This window comes from Equus przewalskii, chromosome 15 (genome assembly GCF_037783145.1).
Source record: "Equus przewalskii isolate Varuska chromosome 15, EquPr2, whole genome shotgun sequence".
NCBI classification, from domain to species: Eukaryota; Metazoa; Chordata; class Mammalia; order Perissodactyla; family Equidae; genus Equus; species Equus przewalskii.
In genome coordinates this window covers 73,320,997-73,344,321 of record NC_091845.1, presented here as the reverse complement: position 1 = coordinate 73,344,321, position 23,325 = coordinate 73,320,997, and the positions used below count along the sequence as shown (strand labels likewise).

At 33.8% G+C, this 23,325-nt stretch overlaps 1 protein-coding gene across 6 annotated transcripts in view; it reads left to right on the top strand.

Annotated features, from left to right (window-relative positions):
• Positions 1-23,325, top strand: part of STAG1 (STAG1 cohesin complex component) — a 363,800-nt gene that overhangs the window by 100,251 nt on the left and 240,224 nt on the right. For 4 of the 6 annotated variants that reach the window (XM_070576138.1, XM_070576137.1, XM_070576141.1 and 1 more), the window contains exons 2-4: positions 6,199-6,309; positions 12,541-12,643; positions 18,820-18,984. In XM_070576138.1, the coding sequence (XP_070432239.1) occupies positions 6,281-6,309; positions 12,541-12,643; positions 18,820-18,984 (297 nt within the window). In that variant the 5' untranslated portion in view covers positions 6,199-6,280. The remainder of the gene's footprint in view (positions 1-6,198; positions 6,310-12,540; positions 12,644-18,819; positions 18,985-23,325) is intronic. The other 2 variants (XM_070576139.1, XM_070576140.1) reach the window with 1 other exon arrangement.

Below are 23,325 nucleotides of genomic sequence, written 5' to 3'. Positions count from 1 at the left end.
ATGGCACAACCAGAGGCTCTCACAACTAGAGTATACAACTATGTACTGGGGGGCTTTGGGAGAAGAAGAAGAAGAAGAAGAAAACAAAAGATTGACACCTGAGCTAACAACTGTTGCCAATCTTCAAAAAAAAAAAAAAAAAAAGAGAATCTCTTCTTTTAGATTCGTAAGAATTTTGGATGAAGTTTTCTATTTCTGCAAAAACAATTGGGTTTTTGATAGTGATTTCATTGAATCTGTAGATCATTTTGGATAATACTGAGAAAACAATATTAAGTCCTCCAGTCCGTGAACATTGGCTGTCTTTCCATTTATTGGCATCTTTCATTACTTTCAGTAAGGTTTTGCAGTTTTTGGTGTACAAATTTTTTACCTTAAGTTTATTTTTAAGTATTTTATTCTTTTGATGCTATTATAAAGGGAATTTTTTTCCTTCATTTCCTTTTTGGATTGTTCATTGTTAGTGTACAAAAACACAACTGAGTTTTGTGTGTTGATTTTGTATTCTGCAACATAGATATATTTATTAGTTCTAATAAAGAAATACAGTTTATTTTTGTATGTTCTCTTGTACACTGCAACTTTAAAAAAAATGTGTATTTTACCTTTTTTGGTGAGGAAGGTTATCCTTGAGCTAACATCTGTTGCCAGTCTTCATTTTTTTTTCCCTCCCCAAAGCCCCAGTACATAGTGGTATATCCTAGTTGTAAGTTGTTCTAAGTTCTTCTACATGAGACACTGCCACAGCATTGCTTGGATGAGTGGTGTGTAGGTCCACACCCACAGTCCAGTCTGGTGAACCCGGGGCCACTGAAGCATTGTGCGTGAACTTAATCACTCAGCTATGGGGTTGGCCCCACTGCACCTTTCCTTACTAATATTTTGTTGTTGATTGTTTGAGATTTTTCTATATATAAAATTTTATGTCATCTGTGAATAGAGATACTTTTACTTCTTTTCCTATTTGGGTGCAATTTATGTCGCTCTCTTGCCTAATTGCTCTGGCTAGAACATAGGGTACTTTGTTGAAAGCTCTGGTGAAAATTGACATAGTTGTCTTCTTTCTGATTTTAGGAAGAAAGTTTTTAATTTAGTCTTTCACCATTGAGTATGAAGTTACCTGTGTGTTTTTCATAATTGCCCTTTAAGAAAGTTCCCTTCTCTACCTAGTTTTTTGATGTTTTTATCATGAGAGTGTTTTGGCTCTTTGGTATGCCTTGAGATTTTGTCAAATGTTTTTTGTCATAATTTGAGATGATCGTGTGATTCTTTTTTCCTTCTTTCTATTAATGTATTACATTGATTGATTTTCTGATGCTGAACCACTGTTGCATTCCTGGGATAAATCCCACTTGCCCATGGTATATGTTGCATTTGATATGTAGTTGGGTTCTGTTCGCTAGTATTTTTTTTTTTTTTGAGGATTTTTGTATCTATATTTATAAGGGAAATTGGTCTGTAGTTTTACTGTGGTGTCTTTGACTGGCTTTTGCATAAAAGAAATGCTGCCCTTACAGATTGAGTTAGGAAATCTTTCCTCGTGTATCTTTTGGAAGAATTTGAGAAGGATTGATGTTATTTCTTTAAATGTTTGTGGAATTGCATCGGTGAAGCTGTCTGGTTCTGGACTTTTTCGTTGGGAGATTTTTGATAACTGATTTAATCTCTTTACATGTTACAGGTCTATTCAGGTTTTCTATTTTTTCTTGAGACAGTTTTGGCAGTTTGTGTGTTTCTAGGAATTTGTCCATTTAATATGGCTTATGTAATTCTTTGGCATACACTTGTTTATCCTATTCTCTTACAATCTTTTTATTTCTATAAGATGGATAGTGATATTCCCACCTTCATTTGTGATTATAGTGATTTGCATCTTCTCTCTTTTTTTGTTCAGTCTATCTAAAAGTTTGTCAGTTTTGTTGATCTTTTCAAATAACTAATTTGGGTACTGTCAAGTCTGTTGCTTTTCTAGTCTCTGTTTATTTCTGCTCTCATTTGTATTATTTCTTTCCTTTTGCTGCTTTTAGGTTTAGTTTGTTTTTCTTTTTTTATTCCTTAAGTGTAGAGTTAGGTTATTGAATTGAGATCTTTGTTGCTTTTAAATATAGATGTTTACAGCTATATTTTCCTCTGAGCACTGCTTTTGCTGCATCTCATAAATTTTTGGCATACAGTGTTTTCATTTTCACTTGTCTCAAAATAGTTGTGATTTCTTCTTTGACCGACTAGTTATTTAATTTCCACTTTTTTGTGCACTTTTCAGTTTTCCTCCTGTGATTCTACCTGCTTTTCATTATCTTGAAAGAAGTCACTTTCTTTGATTTCAGTTTTTCAAAATTTATTGAGACTTTTTGTGGCCTCATCAGCTATTCTGGATCATGTTGTATGTGTACTTGAGAAGAATATTCTGGGGTCGGCCCAGTGGTGTAGTGGCTAAGTTCACACGCTCCGTGTTGGTGCCTCTGAGTTTGCAAGTTCGGATCCCGGGTGCGGACCTACACACCACTCATCAAGCCATGTTGTGGTGGTGTCCCACATACAAAGTAGAGGTAGATTGGCACAGATGTTAGCGTAGCAACATGTTAGCCTAGCGACAGTCTTCCTCAAGAAGAAAGAGGAGGATTAGCAAGAGACATTAGCTGAGGGCCAGTCTTCCTCAGAAAAAAAACAAAAAGACAAGAAAGAAAGAGAGTATTCTACTGTTAAGTGGAGTTTTCTATATATGTCTTTTAGTTGATTTGTGTCCTCTGTTTCCTTATTGATCTTCTGTCTGCATCTTCTGTGTGTTATTGAAAGTAGTGTATTGAAATTGCCAACTGTTATTGTAGCACTGTCTATTTCTCTCTTCAATTTTGTCAGTGTTTGTTTCATATATTTTGAACTCTGCTGTTTGGTGTATATGTCTTCATGATTGCTATATCTTTGTGATGAATTGACCATCTTTACCCAATATACTCTGTTCCTCTTTGTCTCTCATAAGTTTTGACTTAAAATTTATTTTGTCTCATATTAGCATAGCCACTCTAACTTTCTTTTTGTTGCAATTTTTTATTTTTTAATGGGATGAGAGATGCAGGTTTTTGGTTTTTTTTTAAAGATTGGCACCTGAGCTAACATCTGTTTCCGGTCCTTTATTTTTTTCCTTCTCTCCAAAGCCCCCCAGTACATAGTTGTATATTCTAGTTATGAGTGTCTCTGGTTGTGCTGTGTGGGACGCTGCCTCAGCATGGCCTGATGAGTGGTGCCACGTCCGCGCCCAGGTTCTGAACCAGTGAAACCCAGGGCCACAGAAGCAGAGCGCGTGAACTTAACCACTTGGCCACAGGGCCGACCCCTGGTTGCTGTTTGCATGGAATATCTTTTTGCATGTTTTTGCTTTCAATCTTATTTGTTTATTTAAACTTAAAATGACTTTCTTGTAGACAGCATGTAATTGGGTCAGTTTTTTAAATCCATTGGGCCAATCTGTCTGTCTCTCTTTTTAAAAATTTTTATTTATTCATTCATTCATTCATTCATTCATTCATTCTTTCTTTTTTCTGCTTTTCTCATCAGCTGTCTCTTGCTCCAGGCAGCTACTTGTAGTGTATGTCTTTAAATCTTTTTGAAAAATGACACCCAGGAAGTCCTTTAAAACATTACAGCCACAATTTTTGAGAATAAGATCCATATTATTCTCTTTGGCACCAGCAAGCTGCACTAGGAACTTGGTCTGCTGTCCCTATGGGCACCATTGATCTGGGAGAGGGAAGATTAGTAGACAGGTAAGCAAAATGCTACAGTGCTTTCTTACCAAATTTAGCAGACTCTTTCTTTGTTAAGTGTTAATCTCTGTTTTATAAGTTTTTATTAGATTCCAAATGTTTGTAAAAGTTGATTTTGTCAGTTTTTGCCAGTCTAGGAGTTGCTTCACTAAAGGGGCTGATTCTTGGAGTTTCCTACTCTTCCATTTTCTATGACATCACCCTTTCATTTCTGAAAGATTTTTGTCACTGAGTATCTAATTTGGGGTGCACGTTTTCCCTCTCAGCACTTTAAAGATATTATTCCATTGTCTTTGAGCTTACATAATTTCCAACAAAAGGTCTTTTCAAATTCTTGTTTTGTTTTTCTGTATGTGAGGAATCCTATTTCTTTAGCTTCTTTTTGAATTTTCTCCTTAACTTTCTTTCTTAGTAGTACTTATATTTTAGAATATTTATTCTCCTTGGGAATTCTCTGATCTTCCCTCTGTGTTTTAATGTTTTAAATTAGTTTTTAAAAGTTCTCTGTTATCTCTTAAGATATTATTCTGCCCTGTAGTTTTTCTCTTTCTGGAAGTCTCATTATACCTATGTTACGCTATTTGATATTGTGTCATGACCTGTCTTAGATGCTCTGTCTTGTCCTACTTCTGCTACTTTTTTTTTAACAGAATTTATTTTTTAGAAAAGTTTTAGGTTCATAACACAAATGAACAGAAGGTAGAGAGATTCCCCCTCTACTTGTTTCCCACATATACACAGCTTCCCCCACTGTCAAAATTCCACAGTAGATTCGTACATTTGTTACCATGAACCTACATTGACATGTCATTATCACCCAAAGTCCATAGTTTACATTAGGGTTCACTCTTGGTGTGGTACATCCTGTGGGTTTTGATAAATGTTTAATGACATGTGTCTGCCATTATTGTCTCATACAAAATAGTTTCAGTGCCCTAAAAATCCTCTTTTTTCTGCCTGTTCATTCTTCCTCCCCCCAGTCCCTGGCAACCACTTGTCCTTTTGCTGTCTCCATAATTGTGTCTTTTCCAGAATGCCATGTACTTCAAATCACGCAATTTGTAGTGGTTTCAGATTGGCTTCTTTCAGTTAGTAATATGCATTTGAGCTTCCTTTATGTCTTTTCATGGCTTGACAGATCATTTCTTTTTATTGCCCCGAGTAATGGTTTATTGTCTGCATGTACCAGAGTTTTATTTATCCCTTCACCTCCTGGAGGACATCTTGGTTGCTTCCATGTTTTGTCAATTCTTAATAAAGCTGCTGTAAACATGTTTATGCAGGCTATAAGTTTACAGTTCATTTGGGCAAATACCAAGGAATGTAGCTGCTGGTAGTACTGATTGATTGTAGTCTTTATATTCTGGCATATTCATTTTATTTTAAAATAATTTCCAAAGGACCTAAATAGATGTTCTTTCCAAGAAGACATACCAATGACCAATGGGTATATGAAAAGATACCGAACATCACTAATCATCAGGGAAATGCAAATCAAAACCACAGTGAGAAATCACCTCACACCTGTTCAGATGTCTTGTCAAAAAGACAAGATAAATTCTGGTGAGGATGTGGAGGAAAGGGAACCGTTGTACACTGTTGGTGGGAATGTAAAGAGGTACAGCCTCTGTGGAAAACAGTATAGAGGTTCCTCAGATAATTAAAAATAAAACTATCATATGATCCAGCTATCCCACTTCTGGGAATATATCCAAAGGAAATGAAGTTATTTTTCCAAAGAGATATCTCTACTCCTATGTTCATAGCAGTATCATTCACAATAGCCAAGTTTTGGAAAGAATCTGTGTCAACATATCAATGAGTAAAGAAAACCTAGTGTGTGTGTGTGTGTGTGTGTGTGTGTGTGTGTGTATACCTATATATATATATATGTATATATATATATAGCATATAGTTTATAAATATATATAAATATAATTTATATGTATAAATATAATTAAATATACATATAAAATGAAGTATATATAAAATGAAATACTATTCAGTCTTTGAAAAAAAGAAGTTGTTGTCATTTGACAATATGGGTGAACCTGGAGGGCATTATGCTAAGTGAAATAAGCCAGACAGAGAAAGACAAATACCACATGGATAGGGAGAGGTTGGTGAAAGGGTACAAACTTTCAGGTATAGATGAATAAGGTTTGAGGATAGTATGGTATGCTGACTATAGTTTATAAGACTGTATCCTGTAATTGAAATTTGTTAAGATAGTAGAACTTAAATGTTCTCATCAGAAAAAGGGTAAATATGTGAGGTGATGGATGTGTTAATTAATTCTATGGGGGAAAGTCCTTCACAATGTATATGTATATTAACTTATCACGTTGTATACCTTAATTATCTTACAATTTTATTTGTCAATTATACCTTAATAAAGCTGGAAAGAAATAATTTTCTTTTTCTTTATTAACAGGATTGCCTTTGAGGTTATTTTAAAAGTTTGGGTTGTACAGCACTTGATTCTTTTGCTCCATTGTGGAAAGTGCTCTCCAGCAATGATTACTTCAGAGTTACCAGTGTTACAGTAAGTATTGTAGTTTTTTTTTTTTTTCTAAAGAATATAACATTTTTCTGTATCAAAGTATTCTCTTTAATGAGACTCATCAAATATACTCTCTGATGGTCAGGCAGTATGTTTGAAAGAACTATTGGAAGTGTATGATTACTATGTCCATCCATGGCCCTTGCTATTTAATGTCAGTATGTTCTGTGCATTGAACAAAAAGATGTTACTGTCATATTAGGGGTCAGCAAACTGTGACCCGTGGGTCAAATCTGGCATGGTGCCTATTTTTGTAAATAAAGTGTTAGTAGAACAGAACTACACTCATTCTTTTACAGATTGTTTCTGACTGCTTTTGTGCTACAAGTTGTGATAGAAAATGAATTGCCCACCAAGCATAAATTTTCTTTTTTTTGGCGATTTACAGAAAAAGTTTGTAGACTGCTGTCTTATATCGTACTATTTCTCTAACCTGCCTGTGTGTGCACCCCCCGCCCCGGTTTCTTTTCCCTGAGTTTGAGATGGGTCTTATTTTGTATTCTCTGGTTCTCTGGGAAATGCTATCAGTGTAATGGCATATACTTTGCCTTTTATTGGTTTCGTCAAGATGCTATTAGGAACCTGCATACTGTGATCTTATACCAATGGTTTGGATATAATGAAAATGTTTAACAGTTTATGCAATTATTTATATGTTTTTACTACCTCAGTTCATTTATATATCTCTTTTCCAAGAGACTTTTGTTGCCTTGTAATTAATTGGTCACTTGGCCTTCCGTTTTTTCCTCCAGTACTCTAAGACAAAAAGAACTGTCCAAATTACCTTACCTGCTTAAAAACCATCAATACGTACCTTCCCTCTTTTCCCCATATATAGGAGATACAATTTAATCTCTTCCTAGTTACTTACAGCAAGCTTCATTAGTTCTTAACTTGAATATGATGTCTGGAGGTCTCCATATAGTATTTTCTTTCTTTTCTTTGTATTTTAGTTTATCTTCATCCTGTCTGCCTTGCCTATGTACCTTTGCCCTTAACTGGCCAATTCACTAGTCCTTTAGGTCTTAGCTGAGGTATCGTGTCTCCAGCAAAGCTCCTCTGATTTCTGAAAGTTCGGGTAGATTCCCCCCTGTGCTCCTGTAATACTCTCTGGTTTTTTTCTAGCACCGTACCTGACATGATGTTTTATAACCCTTTCTTATTGTTTCTGCCTAAATTATGTGCCTTTGTGCCTTATTTTTGTAAGGCCAGCTCCAGCACACTGCTGGGTATTAGGCTAGGCCCTTAGTAAATATCTCTTTGATTAACTATGAAACAGAAGTTATATTAAAATAGTTGTATTTAAAGAGAGGTTGTATCACCATGATAGTATTTAACATCATATATTTTATAGCTGATTTTGTTTGTACAAAAATGTAAACCTGTAATATGAGCATGGGTCATGGATAGTGTTGATCTGTGAGGTGAATAATGAACTTTGCTTTCAATCTGTCAGCTAGAGATGGTGCTCTTGGTCAAGTTAAGATCTAAGAAGCATTTATTGAGGACGTAGAATTTTCTGAGCATTTTGCCAGATGCATTAGCAGCATATATCATCTTGCTTAATCCATCCATCCAGCAGTACTATATCTGCATTGTAGAGGAAAGGAAACATGGCAGGTGTCTTAGTATTTGTAAACTTGAGTTTCCATCGTGTGTAAATTGAAAATAATGTATTAGAAATTAATCTCTAAGTTCTTCTCAAAAACAAACAAGAAAAGCTTTTAATTTAATGATTCTTAATGTTCAATTTAATAATGATTTTTCTAATGTAGACATTAGAAAGGTCACTCTAGTGAGTTACCTTTTTATTTCTTGGCTTACTTAGGTAATAAAATCACCAATGAATTTGTCACCTTGGTGCTATTTTACTATTAGGTATTATCAGTTACCACGTATTTCACCACATAGTGCACTACCAGGAAGTATGCCAGGTTCTTGGAAAAAAGATCATGTAGAAGTGACTCAGTCCTTGTTGCCATGAAACTTAACTTACATAGGTAGATATTAATCAAATAATCACAAGTATATCGATCTAAACTCCCATTGGTGCTATGAAGGAAAATTAGAGGATTTTATGAGAATTTTAACACATGCCTTGATTTGGTCTACTTTTCTAAGGAAGAGACAGATGAACTTAGGTCTGAAGTGGAGGGAGGGTTTGAGGGAAAAAGAAGGGATCAGTGTATTAGTTCCCGACTGAAGGAATGGCATGTGCAAAGACTAAGGTAGGAGGAATCATGATACGTTTGAGGGACTTTTTTCTTTTTTCAGGGATGGGAATGGAAAAGTGGCATGAGATAAGGCTTATGAATAGGGTGGGTCTATATCATACAGGGACCTGCTAAATCATATTAAGAATTTTGAGTTTTTCTCCCTAGGAAGTAGGAAACCACTGTAGCGTTTTAAGCATGGGGGAGACATAGTAAGATATATACTCAGAGAACCACACTTAGTGCAATATAGTGATTAGATTGAGGAGCCACAGTAGAAGCAAAGAGACCTAGTAGGAGGAAAATTTACAAGTCTCCAGGCCAGAGATGATGGCATCTTGAACTAAAGTAATTACAGTGGAAATGGGGAGAGGTAGACAGAATTTAGAGAGTTTTAGGGATCAAAAAAATCATTTTTATAAGATTTGACCTGATTCTTCTATTGTCTTAATTTATGTCCAGTGATCTTATAAATGCAAACGTTAGTCATTTACAGGGTTTTTGTAGAGCAGTTGTTTGAAGTTTGAATCTGCTTACCCCTTGACCCAGCATTCTACTGTGTCTGTCATAGAGTGATATTTGTTGATGTGTAATAAGAGTTAATGTACAAGGACATTTGTTTCAGTTCTGTTTGTAATAGTGCAAAACTAGAGATAATCTAAGTTCTCATTGATAAAGAAGTAGTTAAATAGATTTCATCCATATTATGAAGAACCATTCAGGAATCTTATGTATTTGTATGGAACGTTCCTATTAATTTACAATTTTAAAAATTGAAGTATAGATACTGTTTTATATATACATATGTGTGCAAAAACAAATATTTATGGAAGGGTCTTGATCTAACTGTTAACAATGTTATTCTGCAGATTGGAATTCAGAGTTAGGTGTGGTGAAGTGAAACTCTTTATTCTTATATCTTCTCTATTGCTTGAAATTAAAAAAGATTTATGTATCATATATTCTAGTAAACATGCATACATACATACATTAATTGGAATGTATTAGTTATTTGTTGGTAATAGCTGTCACTTTTTAAGCTGGCTGCAGTTGGTAGAATGAGAAGTACTTTTCTCTTTTGTCAGTAAACTGTATTGCTTAGGGATAAATTAGTTTCCCTAATGGGTCACATGTTATATGTTGGAACCAACCTACTCCCATAGTTGCCTGGAGATTTGTATAAGCGTCAAAAGCACTATTGGACTCTGTCCACACGGGAAATATAAAACATCATATTTGCATTCTAGTATCCTGACATGGAGGTAGAGAAATCAAGTTTACCTTGAGATCTAGGTGAACTCTGCCACTTACTAGGTATGTGACTATGGACAAGATGATCAGATTTTCAAATATTTTGTTTCCTTGTCTGTAAAATTGAGACAATAATATGTTTTCTTGCAAGGTTTTGTGTGCAGATTTATTCTAGATAATGTGTGTAAACTGGCACACAGTATGTGCTAGACATAGTCTATTTGGACTGTAGTAAGGAGGAAAAGCAGTATGATGTTTATTGGTCTTTAGTAGAGATGAATAAGATTAACTCGATCAGGGATAGACAAACTACTGCTAGTGGCTCTGACGCCTGTTTTTATAAAGATTATTGGACTATAGCCACATCCATTCATTTACTTATTGTCTGTGGCCACATTCATGCTATGGTGCCAAGAGTTGAGTGGTAGATACAGAGACTTTAAGAACCTCCCCCCACCCTTAAGAAAATGTTTGCTGACCCCTGGACTAGGTAAACATATTTACAATTTTAAATACTAGATTACCTTTGACGATTTGCAAGCAGGGAAGTAACACGATATAAGAATGTTACTGGCAGGAGTCGGCCCCAGGGCTGAGTGGTTAAGTTGGTGTGCTTTGCTTCAGCAGCCCGGGGTTTCGCCTGTTTGGATCCTGGGTGCGGACCCAGCACCACTCATCAAGCCCTACTGAGGCGGCGTCCCACGTAGTAGAACCAGAAGGACCTACAACTAGAATATACAGCTATGTACTGGGAGGCCTTTGGGGAGAAGAAGAAAAAAGAAAAAAAAAAAAAAGATTGGCAACAGATATTAGCTCAGGTGCCAGTCTTTAAAAAAAAAAAAAAAAAGGATATTACTGACAGCAGTGTGTAGAATGACTTGGACATGGGAAATAGTAAAAGTAGGGAGATAAGTTGAAATCAATTCAGGGACTAGTGATTTTGGTAATAATCGTGCAAAGAATGAGAGACAGAATTATTAAACTGATGACAACTCAGGAGGACTTAGCTGATGGCACAAGAGGAAGATTGATGTGATTCTAAGCATTTGAGTAAGACAGGATAATGACAATAATAAATTTGTCTAACAACTTAAAGCACACTCATGCATTCACTTAATAAATCAGTTAAGGATGTTGCTATGAGCAGAGAGCTAGATATAAGTCAGTATTGGACTTAATTTTATATGTGGTATTTGGTGAATTTGAGGTGGCATTCTAAGGAGCATGTTACATATGCAGTTAAAAATCTTGAATTACAGATGGTCAGGTCTGTTGATAATATACTGGAGTCGTTTGCATAGAAGTTATACATCAAGTGCATGAGATCTCCAAGAGAGTATAGTATAAAGGGAGAAGAGCAGACACTGAAGAATTGAGCTTTAAGGAATCAGCACAAAGAGGGAATAGAACTAAAAGCACTCAATGAAGTAGATTGAGCAATAGTAGATTGTAAGTTGGGCTTATCATTTGCTCTGTACTCTTCCTGCTATCTGCAGTTTTATGCAGATTCTTTACACAGTTAGTATTGTAGAATTTAATGAAGAAGTTATCATTCATACTGTCTATACTTTTTCAGTGCTGTGCTGGAGCCAGCCTGTACTTGTCTGGAGAGCTGAATATTAAATTTCCAGGAATTTTGTGACCCAATTAATATAACATAGGGATTATAAAAAGTTAAATTATATAAACTTTAAATAAATCATATTAAGTATAAAGGTAATAAATACTCAAAACTCACCACTTTCTAATTGTTTTACATATTACTGTTTTCTTTGCTCCTGTGGTTTTTATTTGCACCTATTGTATCTTTATGGTGGAAAAATCTTTTAGTGGTATACTACTGCTGTTCATTACTGCCAAACTGTTGTTTGGTGGTGTCACTTTGGTAGTTTGAAAATGGCTTTAGACTTAATAAAATGATGGAGAAATTATTAATAATGCAGATTAAACTTAAAGGTGTATCAGGTGTATGGCTATTACATTATGATAGCACAAAAAATTGAGTAAATATCCTTCCAGTATTTGAGAAATACTGTCTGATTCAGTAAAGAAGTTGCTCACATGATTGCTGAATGAGTGAAGTTCCAACATATATCTTTGTCATTTTACTTGCCTCCTGTTCATTAAAGTGAACAAGGGTATCAACCGTCTTTCATGTCAAAACCCTATTTCATCATCAGTTGCAACGAAAGGTTAGCTATGGATACAGGAGTTTGGCAAAATTGTCAGAATTATTTATGTGAATCAATTAGCTATATGAAATTTGCAATAAAGAATACTGTGTATTTTATTGTTGTTTGTAAATTGTGTGCTATGCATCCTTTATATTGGTAACATTTCTAATAACCCATGTGCATATTTTTTTGAAGAGCCAGTTGTTAAACATTTACCAGCATACCACTTTTATGATTTTTTTATGAAGTGAATAAAATTCCTCCTAAGCCTTTATCTTTTTATATTGAAGAATTAGTTTTTTGCAATTGTATTTTGCATTTATATTTTGTATAGCAGGTGCCATTTCCACAGTCATTTCCTCCTCTTTATTTCTCGGTTTAGGGGATTCATTTCACTCAATGTTATATGATATTAGGCAGGGAGGATAACATTTTCAGTTTGCTAAAGAGTTTTTCTAAAAGTATAAACCACTTCTAATCAGCCTTATAGCAGGAGGTAAGGAAAGTAGTGGGACAGAACTGCATTATATTTATGAATTAATTTGTTCACTAAAATAATATATCACATTTTCTAGGGATTCAACTAATGAAACTACTGCCCATTCCGATGCTGGCAGTGAACTTGAAGAAACAGAGATCAAAGGAAAAAGAAAAAGGGGTCGTCCTGGCCGGCCTCCAGTATGTATTATGCTTGTCTTCTTTATTCTTATAATAGTTATCAAGCAGAGGGGCTTGATATGAGCTGTTGATTCTAGTACTGTTAATACTTTTTTTTATTTTAGTGATAAATTAGAGATTCTTGTAAACTTTGCTTCATAAATTGGCTTGGTAGTGATCAGAAAAAGGAAATTGATTATAGTATCTTTTTTCCTCTTCATACTTTTCTTGTAAATAAATGGTGGTCCATGTGAAGTCGTAAAGAAGATAATTAACATGGAATGAGTTGTAGTTAGTTATGACTTCCCTGCTTTTTAGATGTAACTGTGATTTCTTGTGAGCTCTTAAGTGTGCATTTTGGTAGTACTAGTTTGGGATTTGGGGCTGGTCTCAGGATATATTCTCATTGATACTTGATTGAGAAGTTTAGAAGAGCTCTAGGTATCCTTACTTTGAGGAATATCTTTATGTATTCTGAATACAACAGTGATTATTTAACTTAAGGCAGCATAAGCTCTCAGACGGTAGTATCAGTGGGTCAAGAGGTTAAGGCTTAGATTGTTTTCTGCTTATTTTTATGATGTGATTTTTCTGTTAGCAATTTTTTAAATAAAAGTTCTTATTATGGAAAATTTCAGCTTCCTTTTATAGCCCTGTACTACTGTATGATTTTTCTGAGACTATAGGCAAGTTAACATTGGTTTCTCTAAGATTCATGGGTTATAGGTGCAAAAAGTCTTAGAGGAAGTAAGACTAAACTTAGGAAATTTAGCTTGAAGATAGGAGAATGAACTGCCTACATGATTGCTCATTTGAATTTGTCTCCTCCAATTGAAATTCTTCACTTATAAGATTTAGATTAAGTGCTGTCTCCTTCAAGAAAGCCTTTATTTTTTTCCCTAAGGAGAATTTATCACCCCTTCAGCAGGCTATTGTATTATTCTTTAGAAATTATTTAATTCTGATGTGTCTACAGCTGCATCTCTGTAATATTTTGCTTTCCTTGATGATGAGGAGTTTGTGTATCCAAATGCTTGTCTCTTTTGGGGTTGGAAATATGATTTCATTTTTAGTGAAATTGCTACTACGTAATCTAATAGGTAAATAGTACATGTTCATCTCTGTTTATGGAATTGAAAAAATATTGACCAGGATAGGATAGTAGCATTCTAGAGACTTGTGTTAGACTTTGGTCCGTATTTTCACCCTCATTAGTTCCCATGGCTATCTACACTTCCGCCTGACTCAGGCCCACTTCTTGATCTTGGAACCAACACACCTTCTTGAGTTTCTACTCTGGACTTTGCAGTGAGCTGGTGCTTTTTATGTCATTTAATCCTCACACCAATACTATGAAATAAGTCTTATACGCAATTTGTAGGGTAGGAAAAAAAATAGGAAGTGGTAATTTACCTAAGGTCACACACACTGTGTCAGTGGTAAAGCTAGGATTTGAATTGTTATCCTAACTTCCAAATTCTTTCTCTTAAATTAAAATGCCAGAATGCCAAGCTATTAGTTAATATGGAGAGGTATAATTGTCAGAACGATCAAATTTGAGTTATACCACAGTACCCATTCTGAAGATTGCTTGCACATTTTCTGTTAACTGGCTCCATTTTGAACAATTCCAGGTTTCACTTGATACACTCTTTGTTTAGCTATTCTAATACTATTCATACTTTTTAAAAGGACTTCATGGATCTCTGGTTTTATTCATTTACTCAGTGAAATGAAAATAAATAGTATAAGGACTTTTTATTATGAGCAGTGTTGTTTTCCTTATTTCTGAATTCTTACAGGGCGTCTTATTTTTGGTATTTCTTTTCAGTGTACTATTATCAGATACTTTTGTTTCTTATTAAACAACCATTATTTTGCAGTTGTCTTAATTCATATTTGTTATTATTGTAGCTCTCTACCCAAATAATTAATGATCTCTAAACAAACATTATATAGTGTCACATTTATGTCTGACCTGTGATTGTATTAACAAATAATGAACATCATTTTCTCTGTCTACACACACTATTTGCTTGGTGATCACATCTGATCTCATGACTTTAAATACCATCTCTAAGCTTATGTCACCCAGATTTATGTCTCCAGCCTGGACTTTACCCCTAGACTCCAGACTCAGATACCTGTTGAGCATCTTCATTTAGATATTTAATGAACCCAAGATGTTTAAAAAAACCAAATTCCCAAGCTTCCTATCCCCTGCCCGCCTTTCTTCTCTAATAGCAACTTCATTCCTCTGATTATTCAGGCTCTAAACCGTGTAATCATCTTTGACTCTTTTTTGTCAGCCTGTATCCAATCTATCAGCAAATCCTGTCTAATCTATTTGTAAATTGCATCAATCATTTTTACCTACAAAACTGATTAAGCCACTGTCATATGCTTTTGCTCAAGCTTAGGCTTGCTCCTTGTCTGAGGGCCCTGTCTCATCTAATTGAGGCCTCCCCTAAAGATGAAATGGCAAATCCTCAGTTTTACCCAGGGAGACTTACTATTCCCTTTGTGTGTGTGTTTCCACCTCTTTCTATAGCACTTATTGCTATCTAACATAGTATGCATTTTACTTATTTACTTATTGTCGGTCTCCCTTACTAGAAGGTAACATGCATGAAGGAAGGGGTTTTTATTTAATTTATTTAGGGCTGTGTACTAGCGTCTGACTTTCAGTAAGTTTTTATTGAATGAATGAATGATGTTTAATTTTGTTAAATCGTCACTTTTTTCCCCTGGTGTTTAAAATTCTTTTTATTTTGAAATAATTTCAGACACAGAAGAGTTCCAAGAATTCTACAGAGAATTTCTGTTTAGACTCTTCATGCAGATTGTCCAAATGTTAGCATTTTACTACATTTGCTCTATCATATTTTTTTCTCTCTCTCTCTATACAGACACATATATATGTAAATATATATTTGTATATATAAATCTGTATTATATACCAGTTATGATTTTTCAACTATTTGAGAATAAGTTGCAGACATGATGCTACTTTATATTCTTAATGAATATAGAGTATGAATTTCCTTAAAATCAAGGGCATTCTTCTACACAACTATAGTACAGTTATGAAAATCAGGAAAATAATATTTATATAATACTGACCTTATCTATACACTTCATTCAGATTTTGCCAGTTGTCCTAACAATGTCCTAAGCAAAAGAAAAAAACATTTTTTTCTTCTTGGTTTAGGTGCCAATCAGGATTTTATGTTGCTTTTAGTTGTCACGTAAATCAGCACATCTGTAACCTAACCTATCTTTAGTCTTTGATTTAGTATTTTATTAAGGACTTTGTTCTCTTAATTCTGTTTAAGTAAGAACCAGCTCTTCTATTCTCAGCACTGTTTAACTTTTTAATTTGTTTAAACTAAGTAGGATAGGTAAATAAAAAGAGGTACAGTTTTTACTTTTATGTCTATATATTCATACACATAAAAAGAAGATGGAGAATACAGAACAAAGTGTTAACAGTGAGTACCAGAAGGATAGGTTAACAGCTGAATTTATTTATAAAAATTTATAAAAATCTTCTAAATTATTTGGTATTTTTATTTAGAATATTGTGAATTCATGATATTTATATATTTCACATAATTTTTAATGGCTGCATAATATTCTGTACCAAGTTATTTAATTAATCCTCTGTTGCTGAACATTTATGGTAAAAATTATTCACTAATCTAAACCATGCTGACATAAACTATATCGTAAATATGTTTTCCTCTAGAACCATTTTTTTGGGGGGAGGTCCTAAATTCTTAAAACTGGAGTTGGTTAGTCAAAATGTATGTCAAATGTTTTGAAAGCTTTTGATGTATATTATCGGTTTGCCTTTCACACAGCAAAATATACGGCATTACCTGTCTTACCTTTACTTATACTGATTGTTAAATCTTTGCTAATTTTTAAGTGGTATAAAATTCTATTAGTATGTTCTGCCATATTGATCATTTGTGTTTCTTTTCTGAATTGTCTATTTATCATGACTGTATCACTTTTTCTATTTTTATTTTTCTAAGAAACCAAAATCTCTTTACAAAATAATTTTTGTAGCTTATGCCTATGTACTTTTATGATCACTTTTGGAAATGTATTTATCAGTTGGACTTGTATTTCCTCTTCTTTCCCAAACTAGCCTTCTTATTTTTTTAATTTTTCGTTTAGCGTTTCTTTTGTAGACTAGTTTTTAGTTCTGACTTTCTTAATTTTGTTAAAATGTGCCGTAATTCTTCCAAGAACCCAGAATTAAAATGTAAGTTGCCATTAAATTTCCTCATCCCAAGTGCCTTCCCTTCTCTCCTACATCTAATGAGATTCTAGATCTGATGAATTTTTATTTCACAGCGTCTTCTCTGTTTCTCCCTTCTTTTAGGTTTCCCAAGTTCTTTTCTTTAGGCCTCACTTTATAGGAGTCTGTACTGTTACCTTCCTACCTTTAGTCTTTTCTCTTTTCTCTTTTATCCTTTTTAATACTGACAGGTTGACCTTTTTTTAACCTGTTCAAATAGCAAGAAGTGCCTGTTTGTTGTGGGATATGTTCTTCTAACTTACCTTGCAACCTAATATTTTATTGTGTTTCCCTACTCATAACCTTTCATTCAGTCAGGTACATCTCTTTTGTTCTTCTGTATGTGGCTTGTGCTTTCTCACTTCTACATTTTAGCCATGGTGTTTTTTCTTTCTGTAATCCTTGTTTCCTAAGTTCTGTTTATACTAATCTTACTAATTTTACTCATCCATTAAGTCCCAGCTTGCAATTCATCTCTTCTGTGAAACTTTCCTTGATTACCTGTCATGGAAATAATTTTTCCCTTCATAGAACCTTTCCAACAGTTATCTTAAACCAAACTTCCATGAAAAATATTTTTTATATACTATAGTTTGATATATTATATTGCAGTTATTTGTCTTGCTGTTTTTCTTTTAACTATATATAGAGAGAGATTTTGCATTGAGCTATCCCAAATATGTTTATGTACATTATTTGTGAAAGGGTAGGGGTTATTTCACGTTTATAGTTTATAAATAAATTCAAATAAAGCACAAAAGTAAAAAAAAAGTTGGTGTATCTGTATCTCTTAGAGCTTCTAGAAAAGTCATTGTGCATTCAGGCTGCAGCTTATTCTATATACAGCTATTGGGATAGAGTAATTTTAGATAGTTAATTTTCCTACACAGCAGTGCTAACTTTTACTTAACACAGTTTACCAGAAGTTTAGGTACACATTTAAATTAAATAGTATTAGAGTTGTAGTAAAACATTTGTCCTAAAAAGTATTCTACACTCTGACATTAGATTGCATCATTTTCACAAAGATGCAGTGAAGGATGTATAGCTTTGTGACTTCCTGAGCCTGTTTTCTACAAAATTCATTGCTTTTTATGTTGAGGCAGGCTTTGTTTCAGATAGTTTCATTTTCCTACAGATATTCATTAGCATTTTTTCCCCACTGTGTCCCTTTAATTAGATGCAGCAATGAACGCATGACCCTAGTTTTCTGTATTACTAACCTTAAGACCATAGACATCTCACTTACACTGTTTATGGGATTTGAAGCATAAGTTCTATCAAGTTACCTTTCACTCTAAAGGTGAAGCATAGATAAGATGGTAGCCACTGTTCACTTTTTTAAAAAATTGGGGACATGGGGTGAGATGTTAATTGAAGACTAAACTCCATCAAGGTAAGAGTGTTTGTTTTGTTTATTGCTGTATTTCTAGTACCTAGGATGGTTCCAAATATGTCCAGTGTATATTTGTTGCATGACTGGATGAGAAATACTTGAGCACTTTAGTAGAGGGAGAAATTAAATATATAGCATTTCCAAGTAAGATTTCTGAGGAAGTAGGAGAGTATTGAGGAAAGTATGAGGAAGGAAATGTCAAGAGGGAGCGTGGTTAAAGTGTTCAGTATTGGCATTATTGTTTTACAAAATTCTGAAGTTTTTTTTTTACTTTGTTTTCATGCCTCATGTAAATTAACTTCTGCTTTGCTGTTTGCGCTTTTTTTTTAACCACTGAAAACAAGTTGTAAAACTTCCTTTGGTCAGGGATTATGTCTCTTATCTGTAGTAGTGCTAGCTGCCTTTCACAGGATCAAACATAATTTGAGATCATTCTGCATAAAGCATAATATGCCTGCATTTAATTAAATTTTTCCTCATCTTTTTATTCAGTCTACAAATAAGAAACCTCGAAAATCTCCAGGAGAGAAGAGTAGAATTGAAGCTGGAGTTAGAGGGACAGGCCGTGGAAGAGCTAATGGGCACCCTCAGCAGAATGGGGAAGGGGAGCCTGTCACATTATTTGAAGTGGTGAAACTGGGGAAAAGTGCAATGCAGGTAAATTTTCAGTGTTTTAATTTTATTTATAAAACAATACAGTCAATAATCTGTCTGGAACCTGTTAGCGTATACATTCACATTTTATGTACTCTTGTTGGTTATGTAATCAAGAAATTTACAGGTTTTTCTTTGATTGTTTTGTAAAGAGTGTCAGGAAAGGCATTTTGTTTAATAGTAAGGTACACTTCAGGTTACATTGTGGCTGAGTAAAATGACTTGCATGTAATAGGAGCTGCATAGAATTTTTATTGCCTTATTAATTTTTTTTTTAGAATCTGACTTTATAAGTACCATATATGTACTGAAGAATATTTGAGAGGAGAGAGGGTATAAAAAAGCATTTCAAGTAGTGGATTAAGAATAACCACAATTAATATTTCATGGTTATTTTGTGTGTGTATACAATTTTTTATAACCTTACTCTCTTTTCTCTTTTCTCATTGACTCAACAAATATCATTAAATATTCTGCAATAGCACATTTTTATTGGCTTCTTACTAATTCATTGTAAGGGTAAATCATAATTATTTTACCGTTCTTTTAGTACGTCTTTATGGTTTTTCACTAGTATAAAGTTTATTCATTATTTATGTTTACATTGATACATCTTTTTTCATTTAAGAATACTAGAGGTGAAATTATTTAGTTTAAGGGAATTTCTTAACTATGTGATATATAAATACCATTTTATTCTTCAAAAAATTAGGCTAGTTTATCTTCCACCAGAAATGTAGCTAACAATTAGTTGTTTTATATTTAAGAATTATTTGATAACATAGGTGAAAATTCATTATTTTAATGTTCATTTCTTTGCTCACTAATGATAATATGTTAAATTTTTTTATTTGATATTCCTTTGCTCATTTTTGATACTTCATTTTCGATTTAAGCTTGAAATTTAGGTAATTTATGAAATAGATTTATTTTTAGGACTAAAATCAGGCAACTTTTCATTAGTATACTTGCTATTTTTCATTTGTATTTCCTTTTGAATTCCTTAAGGGAGTATAACGTTAATGCTTTTTATGTATGTTACAAGATATATTGAAGGGTCTTGTAATTTGCGTGGGAAGGGAGGGAGGTGGAGTAGTGAGATGACGCTAACTGGTAAAAGAAATATTGAATTCCCAGTTATCCAAAGTAATGGACAACCTACAAATTGCAAAAGTGTAATTTAAAATTAAGTGGCCTTTAGCATTAAGCTTGACAGTTTCTTGTTTTTTCCCCCTGAAGAAGATTGGTCCTGAGCTAACATTTGTGCCAGTCTTCCTCCACTTTGTATGTGGGTCGCTGCCTCAGCATGGCTGACAAGTGGTATAGGTCCGTGCCTGGGATCCAAAACTTTAAACCCAGGCTGCCAAAGCAGAGTGCACCAAACTTAACCAGTATGTCACGGGACTGGCCCCTTGACAGTTTCTTTATTACATTTTAATAGAAAAATTGTTAACAAGGTACAGAAGTTGACTTTTGAGATCTACTTTATTGCTTCCCACCTTTAAGTGGAAATACAAGCAGAAAAATGAAGGAAGTTTATGTAAAAATTTTGAAATTTCATTTCAGTATTTTGCTTTCATTTTTTCATGTAAAACTGTATTTTATAAGATATTTCTGTATGTAAAGATAATTTTAATGCATATTGTATTAAATCTCAATACTAGCTTTTATTTAATATGAACAAAATCTTTAATATTCAATTTTTAATATGAACAAAACCTAGTCATCTATATTTGAAACAAAATAATGACTAGTATAAGTTTTTTTTTCATCTGCTGTGTTCTATATTTTTAATCTACACTACTCTTCCATGACACTGCTTTATACTATTACTTTCTGCTTAAGTTCTTTTGCATCCACATTTTATGAAAGGTAAAGATTAGGAGTCAGGACCCTAGTGCTTTCCATAATTTGGTTTTAACCACCTTTTCAACTTTTTCTCACTATTGCTCTTTTGAAATCTGCCCCAAACATTTTTTACTTTGGTGTGATTTTTTATTATTCATATTTTATTTTTCCTTCCTATTTATATTCAAATTAATCTACAAAGTTGTGTAATTTTTTTTCACTCAAAATTCTGTTGTGGGCACTTTTCTGTGAATTTGCCTTATAGTTTTTAATATTTGTATACTATTCCCTAACATGGCTGTGCCATGATTTATTTATTTAACCAATTTTTACCTGCTCTGCTTTATTCTTAAAAAAAGAAATAAGCGTATTTAAGATAACCATTTAAGAATAGTTTTATTCTATTAAAAATAGTACTTCTTTCAATATCCTTATATATCCTTCTGAAATGTACACATGGAAGTATTTTTGTAACATAAGTTCCTGAAAGTGGTTGTTGAGCAAAGGGAATGCATGTTTAAAAATTTGGTAAGGGTCTTCTGTTGAAAGTGGCACACTCATTTCACTGTTATTTCCTAACTTCAAACATAAAATAATGATAGATAAAATATTAAAAAGAGAACACAGAAATTACTGAGTTTAGAAACTAAATGTTGCTGTGGTTTACATAGAAGAAAAACTACGAAGTGATGAACGGGATTCAGCTTAGGATGGAGAAGCAGATACTTGTAGCTAAGAGTTTGGCTTTTGTGTGTTAAAAGGACTGAGTGTTTCATGAAGAAAAGAGAAATAGAGTCAGGCTTATTACATGAAGCCAGAGCCTAACCTGAGTCTCCATACTTGTAAAGGAGACTGAAGAAAGCCACTGATAACTGCTGCATAGGCTAAGGCTTATGTTAGGGTGATCATATATCTCAGGTTACCCTTGATACTCCTACTTTATGCTTATCATCCGTGTAGTTATAAACAGACATTCCTTTAATACTCAAGAGGGTCCTAGTTTGAATAATAACTTATACTGAAACCTCAATTATGGGAAATCAAGGGCTCAGGGAAGGGAGAATACAGATATAGTTCTTATAACCAGGACCTGAATTGGAATTTCTGCTTACTTGGTTGGTGACTGGGTCTGTAGAAATCGCCAATATTATTTTAGAGCAGTAAGTTCTAAGCTCACATTGTATGATCTAGTTCTACAGTGGAATGACCAGGATGAACAGAAGTAATTGGAAAAACATTAGATTGTGAGGGATGAATAGTAAAAGAAATAAATAAGCATATTTAACATGTTAGAGAAATGAAAGAAGAAATTCTGTCTAATACAGAAAGGGGCAAACTTAGTAAATTAGTTTTACTGAGGGAAGAAATAGCTGCATTACATGCCATCAAAGGGAGAATTTAGGAATTGGCATTCATTAGGCATTCATTTAGAATGTAGCCTAGAGAAATAAATGAATATGAAAGAGCCGTTGAGTGATTTTTGTATGGATTGCAGGGTTCCAGAATATGCTAGGGGAAGAAATCGCAAGGAATAGAAGACAGAGAGTTTTTAAATAGATAATTTTGGAGAAATTTCCAGACACATTAACTCATATCCAGAGTTTGTTCTCAGAAGTGAGCAAGATAAGTGAAAATAATTACATAGCTATTAGTAGTTTGGTACAACTGCAGAATACTGAGGTTTAAAAGAAGATCTTGAGGGGCCAGACTGGTGGCATAGTGGTTAACTTTGCATGCTCCACTTTCGTGGCCCGGGTTTCACAGTTTCAGATCCCAGGCATGGACCTACGCCCGTTCATCAAGCTGTGCTGTGGTGTCATCAACATACAAAATAGAGGAAGATTGGCGTAGATGTTAGCTTGGGGCCAATCTTCCTCACCAAAAAAAAAAAAAAAAAAAAATCTTGAAATATGTCATCAAGGAATGCCTGACTTTGTCATCTGACTACAGTGTTGAGGTACACAAAATAAATTCCGTGTCTAAATTACATTATACTCAAAAGAGTGAAAAAGCGCTTTTAAATAATTCATGTGATGAAGAGGAAATATACAAAGTTGAAATGCGAATGTTAGTGAAAGTAATGTTAGTGAAAATATTGGGGCTAGCTAAAGCACTACTTGGATAAATATACAGTGTTAATGTATTAATATTAGCAAAAAGTAGTAGAAACTAGGAAAAGGAAAACAGCAAGCCTAAAATAATTAGAGGAAAGGAATACAGGCATACCTCAGAAATACTGTAGATTCAGTTCCAGACTACCACAATAAAGCAAATATTACAATAAAAGGAGTCACACGAATTTTTTGGTTTCCCAGTACATATAAAACTTATGTTTACTGTATACTGTTATCTATTAAGTGTGCAATAGCATTATGTCTAAAGAACGTGTATACCTTAATTAAAAAATACCTTATAGTTAAAAATTGCTAACTATCATCTGAGCTTTCAGCAAGTTGTATTCTTTTCGCTGGTGGAGGGTCTTGTAAAAGACAGAGT